Source organism: Orycteropus afer, unplaced genomic scaffold (assembly GCF_000298275.1).
Source record: "Orycteropus afer afer isolate SDZICR_OR568_19922 unplaced genomic scaffold, OryAfe1.0 scaffold00510, whole genome shotgun sequence".
NCBI lineage: Eukaryota > Metazoa > Chordata > Mammalia > Tubulidentata > Orycteropodidae > Orycteropus > Orycteropus afer.
In genome coordinates, this window is record NW_006922097.1 from 265,667 (window position 1) to 275,844 (window position 10,178).

Here is a 10,178-nt window from a genome sequence, read left to right on the forward strand (position 1 = left end):
CGCAGATGACACAACCTTGCTTGCTGAAAGTGAAGACTTGAAGCATCAAATGCTACAGCCTTCAATATGGATCACACACCAACACAAAGAAAAATCTTCACAATTGGACCAATAAGCAACATCATGGTAAATGGAGAAAAAATTGAAGTTGTCAAGGATTTCATTTTACTTAATGCCACAATCAATACCTATAAAAGCAGCTGTCAAGAAATCAAACTATGGGACTTCCAGTAAGATGGAGAAATAGGCAGACAAGCGACACAGAACCTCTTCAACAAAGAAAAGAAAACCCAATTGACAGAGATACAGAAGATAATTCTGGAGCCCTGAGCTTTGAAAGGAACTATACAGAAGTGGATTAGGTACCAACTAGTGGAAAAACCTGAATGAAAACAGTGAGTACAGAGATGGTCAGAACCATGGACTGTCAGCTACTCTGACGAGACCAACAGCCTGAATATTTCCAAGTGGTGTTGGGCCTGAGAATTGACCTAAGATCAGTCCTGGTCACCAAGGGCTACAGGGACAACTGCTCTGGTGGCCTATGACTAGGAAGGGAAATAGCAAGGAGGGAGACAACCTGAGGTGTGCCTGACCCAAGCAATGATATTTTCAATCACCTCATTTGCGTCTGAAAGCTGGACAATGAATAAAGAAGATTGAAGAGGAATTGATGCCTTTGAATTATGGTGTTGGCAAAGAATACTGAACATACCACAGACTGGCAGAGGAATGAACCAATCTGTGGTGAATGAAGTCAAGCCAGAATGCTCCTTAGAAGCGAGGCTGGCGAGACTTCATCTCTTATACTCTGGACACGTTTTATCCAGGGGGACCAGTCCCTACAGAAGCACGTCGTGTTTGGTAAAGTAGAGGATAAACATAAAAGAGAGAGATCCTCAATGAGTTGGGTTGACAGAGTGCTTGCTACAATGTGCTCAAACAATAATGATTGTGCAGATGGTGCAGGACTGGGAAGTGTTTCATTCTGTTTACACGGGGTTACTCTGAGTTGGAACTGACTTGATGGTACATAACAACAACTTGCATTCATTCACAAACCATTCACAGGGCCTGATAAGGAGGGATCGACAAAGGATTCTGGCTCTCAGGAGGGACAAGAAACACTTTGTTCACTTGCCCTCCCAGGCATGGGCTCAGGGCTAGACTGAATGGCTTCTCCGTGTGCATGTGTGTGTGTGTGTGTGTGTACACCTTAAGATCTACAAGTATAATGTATCCAGCCACATGTTGGCCTCTGCTAGCTGAGTACAGCAAAGGTCAAGGACAGGAATGGGATTGTGAGGAGTAGAGATGGGATAGGGATACATTAGGAATAAGAGCAGGGTTACGGAGGAAGGTTGGACTGACGGTATGGCAGAGGTAGAATAGTAGAATCTATTGTGATTGGCATAGAGACAAGCTTCCAGTAAAGACCAGGTTGAGGTTTGTGCTAGGACTGGATTTGTGGTTTGAATGGGGATGAGCTGGGGTTCAGCTGAAAGTTGAGTTAAGATCACCATTCAGGTGTGGGTAGGGATGGCAGTTAAGTTGGATTAGATGGAGGTAGCAATTAGGGATGGCAGTTCATGTTAGGATTCAAGTAAGTTTGGGGTTAGGAAATAGAATAGAGCTAAGGTTAATGGTGGGTAAATGCAGTGTTAGTTTAGAATTGAGATAGGGTTAAAACTGGGTAACCAGGGGGATTATAATTGATGAGGGCCAGCTGAGGAAGGGAGCAGCTGGAATGTAGTGATCCTGGTGGTAACAATAACAAACTCTTGTTTACTGAGCTCTTCATGGAGATTAGTGTTGACATTGCAGAGGTCAGAGTGAGGAATAGGAAGAGATCCTTGCCCTGCTGAGCCAACTGGGGAGGAGACTCCCTTTTCTGCTCCAATAGCTCTTGGTATTCATGCCATTCAGCTGGGTGGAGGGAGGTAGCCACCACAAAGTTTCCGTGAGGGGGTAACCCTTAAGCAGTCTTCCTCCCCACAGGATGAGCAAGAGGGAACTAGATCCAGAGGATGGAAAAATAGTCCCAGGCAGAGGGTACAGCTCATGCAAAGGCCTGAAGAGACCACAGGGGACTGTCTCCCTTCCAGGACAACTGTGTGGCTGGGAGGAGTCATGCGAGTAAGGCCTGCCTGTGTGGGGAGAACGGCACTGGCTCTCTGAGCTCAGCAGGGAATACTGTGACCCTGGGCAAGGCCCCCCTTGGGTCTAGGAGTCTCATCCCTCACTCTGGAAATAAGAAAGTCTTCAGAGGGGTGCCTCCCTCTGTGCTCTGGTTTGGGGGCTTGGCCAGATTCTGAGGCTCAGTTTTCCTCCTCTGTACAATGTGACTAATAATCTCCTCCTCCCGGGCCTGTAGTGAAGTCCTGGTGAGGAGCCTGGCACGGAACAGGCACTCAGTAAGTGGAGTCATCTCTCCTTACTGGTGATTTTTCTCTTCACCTGGTCGTCTTTCTGTGCCAAGTTTGAAGGGAAAGTTGTATGAGACAGGACTGATAAGGGAGTTCCTGAAAAAGAGCCAGGTCCCAGACACATCCTTCCATAGGGCTTATGCCCTGGAGGCAGAGAACCACTGGGCTGGTGTGGCACCAAGGGATATATACCTGTATAGAGACCCCACCTGCCAGGGAATTCCAGGCCCTGAACAGACACATCGTGAAGAGCAGGAAGGTGTACATGGTACCAGTGCCCAAGAGTGATGGGTTCTGGATGCCAGGGGAAAACAGAAGGAATTTGAAGAGGACAGAGTCACTGAGTAACACGGGAACATTGGTCACCATTTCATCTGCTCTACCATCAACATGAGCCACATTAGATAAGGCTCCAAAAAGCCCTGGAAGATAAGAGATCATTCCCTGGAGCCTGGTAGACATGTGGCCTCTCCCAGGGCACCTAGTTTAACCCGTAGCTTGTGTAAGTCCTGCATTCATTTATCAACCACACACAGTTCCTGATCAGGAACACATATGAGGGAAATCAAAGTTCAGGCAGGGCAATGAACACCCAAGGTCACAGAGCGAAGAAGCTCAAGAGCTTCCCAGACCCAGTTGACATTCACGCTGACCTCAAGTCCTGCTCCAGCTGCAGAGCAAGACCTTCTGTCTTCTGACCCAGGGCAGGAAGGTGTCTTGGAGGAGATAGGGATGGAGGAGTAACTGGAGGGAGAATCACAGGGTGCCCAAGCCTCCAAAGCAGATCTTCAGGGCTGACTGCCCAGACCTTGTCTGAGAAGATGGTTCCTTTTTCTTCTCCCTCAGCTCCCTGAGCCCCTGATTTCTCCTCAGCACCCAGGGGACCATCCATTGACCCATCCATTCTGGCCACCTCCTGGTCCCTCTCTCACCCCATGCATCTGGGTGCTCTGAGGAATAATAATAACAACAGCCAGTGTTTATTGAGTATCTGCTCTGTCCTCAGCACTACTCTAGGCGTTTTACCCATAACAATGCCCGTGTCCTTCCATGGCTTCCCAGTGCCCCCTCTCAAGTCTATCCTGAGCACATGGACCATCTGGCCTTGCCTCCCTCTACCCCCCTCCCCTACACTGGGCCCCCACTTGTCTGGGGAGGAACCCTGACTGAGCACCTATTCTGTGCCTGGCAGAGGTCTGGGCCACTTATATAGCGATTATAACGATGGTAGTGTAACAGTGGCATGGTGGAGGCATCTGAGCTCCTTGTTTAACTTCACCAGGAGGAAGGAAGGTAACCATCAGCATCAGCCAAAGCTGATTCCTATGGAGGGGGGAGTCAGACATGCCTCTACCCTCCAAACTTTTTACCTATTTTGACACCAACTGTCCCTCCCATAGCACTCTCTACTTCTCTGCTGGGTTCCATAATTTGTTGTGGTGGACACACAGAACTCACAGACAATACTCACAATTATGAGGTTTATTGGGGAAGTAACAGGATCAGAAAGGACTCAGGATACAGTTCTTCAATCTGGATAGCTTCTCAGCTGTGCTGCAGGCAGGCCTCTCTCTGGTCCTTGGCCTCCTACCTCTTGGCCCAGTCTCTGCCTTCCTTAGGCAAGTGTTACAAAGCTCTTGTAGTTCTGCCAATAAATGCCCAGCTGCACCCTGCTCCACCAGTAAGCATCAGCCCAACAGCACTCAGCTCCAGTCCCATGGCTCATGAAGCCTAGCTCCACGGAAAAATGCCCATAGGCACCCCACTCTGCCAGCAAGCCTCCTGCCCAAAGGCGCTCAGCTCTCTCACGCCATGGGCCAGGAAGACCACTGTGCCATCTCCTACCAGTCTCTCGGTTCTGCTGCCTTGGCTGCCACCATCTGTCTATAGCCATTTCTTGCCGTCTCTCTGGTGTTACAGACCTCTCCCTCTCTCTGCCTCCTGGCTCTAGGAGGTTCCCAGTGCAGGGACCCCGGGTCCAAAGGATGCACTCAATCTATTCCCAGTTCTTCTTTCTTCGTTGTCATGAAGTCCCCTCTCTGCTTTGGAATTGCTCTCTTTTAAGCTTAGTAGGATGGCAAAACTGACCAATGGCTGTAATTCCCTGCACTGAAGGTGGCATCCACAAAGAACATACTATAGGCCTACTGGAGCCTAAGGAGCATTACTCATATTACTCATTGAATCCTCACTCAGCCCCTTGAAGTAGGGGTTATTGCCATCCTCATTTTGCAGATAAGGAACTGAAGCGAGATAGGCTTATGTAACCTGCTTAGAGTCACAGAGCTTGCAACAAGCAGAGCCAGGACTTGGGCCCAGAGAGTTGTCTGCAGAATCTGACCATCGAGTGATTCTACCACTTCCTAGCTAGATCTCTTCCAATCTCCCAGCAACTCTGTGAGACAGAATTCACTATCTACTCATTTTCACAGGAGGAAGCCCAGGCCCAGAGAGGGGTACATGGCTTAAAAATAGCACAGCAGGCTCAAACCCAGTCCCATCTGGCTTCTGGACCTACACACAATCCAGAATGAACAATCCTAGCACCTCCCACCTTCCTGGCTGTGTGTTCCACCATTCCTACCTTCTGGATGCCCTCTCCCTTCCCTTACCCCTTCTTTGTTTTGAAATTCCATCCATTCTTCAAGGCCCCTTCTTCCCGAACCATCCTGTGACACTCCACCTCCAGTCCCCCCAGTCCTCAAGTATGACCCTGGTCCTACCTCTTCCTTGGTTCCCCATACTTTTGCCAACTGGCCTCTCCTCCATGTCTTACCTCCTCACCTGTCTCAACCATTTTCATCCTGATGCTGGCACTCCTTCCTCTGGTTGGCTAGTTTTTACCTCTTATGCTCATGACAGGCCAGAACTGAGGGCTTTTGCATGTATTCTTTCACCCATGCTGGGAATTACATACTGTTATTATCCTTGTTTTACAGAAGAGACTGAGGCACAGAGAGAGAAAGTGACTTTCCCAACATCATGCAGTTCTGAAAGGATTTGGGGTTGGAAACCAGGGCTGAGACTGTGTAGCTCTTGCTTTCCCACACCCTGTGTTATGTCCTCATGCAATCATCTATGTGGGTGGACTTCACATTTCCTGGGAGTCAAAGCCACCTCCCTGGGCAAAGAAGCCCTTATACTCCAGGGTGGTCAAAGCTGTGCAAGGGATACAAGTGGCTGAATTGCCCTGGGAGCACCCAGGATCGAGGGGAGCACACTCTTCCGGGGAATCAGAAAAGGCATCTAGAGAAGAGGACACAGGAGCTAAGCCTTCAGGCCCGAGCAGGAATTTACCTGCTTAAAGTCATGGGAAGAGGAAGGGTACAGAGGTGAGCAGGAGCAAAGGAAATGGTGAATAGTGTAGCTAGGGGTAGTAGGGGTGGCAGGAGGCCATGGTGGAATGGTAGTGGGAGCCAGATCCTGAGGGACCTTGAATACCATGCCCAAGAGCTTGGGGCTTATCTTGTCATGGGCCTAATGTCTATGCTGAACATCCAGACCAGCACACGCTCCTGAGTTCATGTGCGCTTTAGTGACTGATGACCTCCAATAATGGGAAAGGAGAAGTACAAGTTCCACCCCTTATCCCACTGGAGGTCTGAAAATTTAGGTCCCCTTAGTGCCTGTGTGAGGGGTGTGTTGCGAGGGTGGCTTGGCAGGGAGAATGGGGTCTTTGTACTCAGCCCACTAAATCCTGGGCTCCTGAGGGCAGGGTAGCAGCATAGAAATCAATAAAACTCGATGGATGGTGGGCTAACAAAGGAATGAAGGCAACATCTGGAGCATTCTGAAATCTGCTTTATTAGCTGAGGCTTGGGTTGGATCCTGGAAGCATCTAGCAGCTCAGATGGTGAAAGGGGCTGGGCTTCCACTCACCAGCCCTGCCCAGGCTGTGTCTCTCCTCACACCCTCCATTCTGGGGCAGGGTAGGTTGAGCTGCTGGAGATGAAAGTATCATGGGTGACCCCTGGGCAGAAGACAGGGCTTTCTTGAGGGAAGGAAGAAGGCGACAAGGCCCATGGTGGCCCTAGCATCCAGCACAGGCAGCGAAGGCACAGATCTCACAAGTGCTCGGGTCCTCGGCGATGGCCTCTGGACAAGAGAGATGGGGACTGTGAGATACAGTACCCCTTCCCTTAAAGTCCCAGCCTCCCCTGAGCCAGGGCTTGCCTATCCCCTACCCAGCCCAGGAGAGACCCAGCAGCCCTCAGACCAGCTGCACTCTCCACCCAAACCTGGATGTACAGACTACTCAAGCTAGCCAATCGGAGCAGAGATTCTAAGGAGAAAGGCAATACCATATGACCAGAAGAATGGGAACAGTACCACCAACCCATCAGTCAGAGGGAAGTGTGTTCTAAGACTCACCAACTACAGCTGACAACTAATTAAAGCTGAGTGCTTAACAGATCCAACAATCAGAGTTGGGCTCCCTGTCTCATCGATCAGAGCAGACCCCCTCTTCCAAATTCCAATCAGAGCACATCTCTTTCTCAAGTCCCACCAATCAAACAAGAATTCCCAGGCCCCACCAATCGGAGAAGAGACTACTCACCCAGCCTTTGCAGGATCTCCTGGGCATTGGGCTCCTTACAGAGAGGCTTGAGTTCTTTGGGAAATTCTGGGTAGCTACACAGGATGGGAATCACAGGTCCAGCCATTTCTCCAGCCACCTGTCCGGCCTTCCTGCTGTTCCCAACCCAGGGCTTCTGGAATTCCCGGAGATCCTTGAGCTTCTTCACCGACTCCAGAGGAAAGGAGAAGTGTCCATCCTGAAAGGCACGTGTCCAGAGGGAGATGACTCAGCAGGCTCAAGCTGCTGCCTGGCAGTTTCCCCTGGGAAGGGTCCCTTTCAGCCCCAGTGGCTCTCAAGCAGTGTTTCTAGCGAATGGTAACAAGATACTCTACTGTGGGGCAACACACAGTGACCTTACAGCCAGACCCTGGAGCTGACCCTGGTTTTGTTCTGTGACCTTGGTCTGAATGGTCACAGACCCTAGGTCTGAATGTCCCATGAGGGATGGAGAAAATAGACAGGAAGGCTCAGAGACGCAATTGGGGTGGGTGGGGGAGCCATTGTGCAGATATTAGTGAGAAAGGCAGGGCTGGAAATCCTGGTTCCTTGGAGCCATGTCCAGGCTGTGCTCATTTCTCCTTGCCTGAGACTAGTACTGGCAGATCACCTGGGGTCCCCAGCTCCAGCCTGTGTGTGGCCTGGTTGTCGCTGAGAAGTAATAAAAGGCTCCAGGGGTCTAACTCTGATACAGAACCCGGCCTCTGTGGGTGCCAGAGTGGCCTGTCCCTGACTTTGGCCTGGTGGGCACACCCATCCATCAGGACCTCCAGGGTACCTACCAGGCTCCCAGGTGGGCTCTCTGGCTGTGCGCAGGAGAGAAGGGTAAGATCTGGATTGGAATCCAGTTCCTTCACCTCCCAGTCATGTGCCATGGACAGTTACAGAACTTCCCTGCTGTTCAATTGCTCTTTTCTGTGATAAATAAGGCTGATAATCCCTCCCTCCCAAGACCACAGTGCAACCTTGGGGAGGAGCCTGGTACCTGCAGGCACTCAGAAAGTGGGCCAATCATCTACCTCTCCCAATGGTTATTTTTTTTTTCTCTATGTGCTATTCTTTCTCCTCCAAGTTTGAAGAGCAAGGTGTGTCAGAAGAACTGAAATGGGAGACTCTGAGGAAGAGCAGGACCCCAGACACATCACCCCAGCCTAAGCCCAAAGAGGGAGTCCTCTTTTAGAGAATAATCCCTGTGCTCCCAAGACAGAGAGGGGCTGGGCCATTGTGGCAATAGAAGATGTACCTGCACAGTGACTCCACCTGCCAGTGAAGCCCAGGCCCCAAGAAGACACAGCGCAGAGAGAAGGAAGGTGTTCATGGCAGCCGTGCCTAAGAGATAGGAGTGGCAAGTTCTAGATGCCAAGGGAAACAGTGGGACTTTTAAAGAGGGCAGGGTTACTCAGTAACCAGGAGCCTTTGCACTGTTTCATCTGTCTGCAGTCAACTCAAATCTCATCAGATAAGGATCAAGACAACCTTAGGAGATAAGAGACCATTCCTGAAGCCTGGTCGGAGCCCCACCACTCCCTGGGGACCCACTTGGACTCACAGCTGGGCTGGGTCCTGCATTCATCCACCGACCAAGCACACTCACTGACAACTTCTCTGGGCCAGGCTCTGTGCAGGCTAGGGTCTGCAGACCCAGCTCTGCCTTTGAGGAGGAAGCCCAGACAGCGGCAGTGCTGGGTTAGGGTGATGGGCAAGAGGGCAGCACTGGGGCTGGGGGAGCATAGAGTGGCTACCTCGTTACCTCAAGGGCAGAGGCATTCAGCATATTTTCCCAGAGGAGGTAAATGCTGAGTTTTGGAGAGTGGGTAGAAATTTTCTTGAAAGGTCTCGGGGTGGAAGATCATTTCTTGCAAAGGATGCTACCGTTGGGAAAGCCCAGAGCTGAGGCGGTTCTAGAATATCAGGGAAGGGAGTAACCGAGTCTCTGCAGTGGGGAGGTGTGGGCTGTGATTGACGAGACATGAGATTGCAGACCAAGGCAGATGCCAGGTCTGGCTACAGTGGTTCTAAGGAAGGACTCAGCTCCTGTCTGGCTTCAAATCCCTTCTACTATCCAATCTTGATGTGTGTGAATTTAGGCTACATTTTATTCCCTCTCTAAACCTCAGGGTGCTCTGTGGGGACTAATAACATTACCTGTCACATGGGGTTGCTAAATGAGGTTATAAAAATGCCTAACTCAGTGCCTGGCACACAGAAAGCATTTTAAAAAATGGTCATTCAGTTATTACTATTTTTATCATCATAGCAGCAGTAGCTCCTGGTCCTGTTGCCCCCTCTGGTGACCACCCACCTATCTGAGCCACAGCCAGACCTCATCCTGTGCTGATCCCACTGTGCAGATTATCCAAAAATGACCTCCTCCCCTACCCTTTCTGACTCCCTTGCCCCTTGACTCCCTAACCTCCTTCGTCTTATTTCTGCCAGTAAGTGCCCACCCTCTGCTCTCCTCCTCCAATTAGCCCAGCCTATTCCCCCCACCCCCTTCCCCACCCGCCCTTCTTCTGCATATTCACTGAATATGCTTCCCTGCCTTTGAACATGCTATTCCATCTGCCTGGGAGCCCCTTCCTTCCTGTCACTAGGTGAACTCCTACTCAACCTTTAAGGCCCAGCTCAAATAATCCCCGCCACATCCCCAGATAAATAAGCTCTCTTGAGTCTCCTAAGACCAGGTACATTCCCCTATCATGGCTCTGGTTAGGGTGTGTGTCTATGCCCAACTAGACTTTTACCCCCATTAAGACTGTGCACCCAGCATGATGTGTGCTCACTGTGTACTGTGTTGTGAGCAGGGGTCCCCAGTACACAGGAGGAAAGAGAGCCTTTGGACACCACCCCCCATCTTTCTAATCTACAAACTCTGGCATCCAAGCTCCTGGGTGGAGGCCAGGATAGTTCCTAGGAGTGAAGGAGGGGCAGGAATTTCTGGGTGTGGAGAGTCAATATTGAAGAAGGAATTGGAGGGATCAGAGCCTGATAAGGAACCCCAAAGGAGTCTGGCTCTCAGGAGAGGAAGGAAACACTTGGTCCACTTACCCTTCCAGGCCTGTTCTTTGGGCTAGGATGGACCTCCCTCCTCTTCCTGGGATGTGTGTATGTGTATGTATGTGCACATACACCTCGATGTCAACAAGTGTAGTCCATCCAGCCACCGGTTGGCTCTT

General features: G+C 50.5%; 1 protein-coding gene across 1 annotated transcript; it reads right to left on the minus strand.

Moving 5' to 3' along the window:
- Positions 1-6,456: 6,456 nt before the first annotated feature.
- GUCA2A (guanylate cyclase activator 2A) lies at positions 6,457-8,320 on the minus strand. The gene is made up of 3 exons (XM_007955553.1): positions 8,246-8,320; positions 6,985-7,201; positions 6,457-6,521 (listed from the first exon to the last, which is right to left on the minus strand). Exons 1-3 carry the CDS (start codon positions 8,318-8,320, stop codon positions 6,457-6,459), a joined length of 357 nt encoding a protein of 118 aa, XP_007953744.1.
- Between the last annotated feature and the right edge of the window lie 1,858 nt (positions 8,321-10,178).

Coding starts and splice junctions, on each gene's coding strand:
- GUCA2A (XM_007955553.1), bottom strand. CDS start 8,320: ATGAACACCTTCCTTCTCTCTGCGCTGTGTCTTCTTGGGGCCTGGGCT. Junction 7,202..8,245: donor CAGGTGGAGTCACTGTGCAG/GTACATCTTCTA, acceptor CGTGCCTTTCAG/GATGGACACTTCTCCTTTCC. Junction 6,522..6,984: donor GGAGATCCTGCAAAGGCTGG/GTGAGTAGTCTC, acceptor TCTCTTGTCCAG/AGGCCATCGCCGAGGACCCG.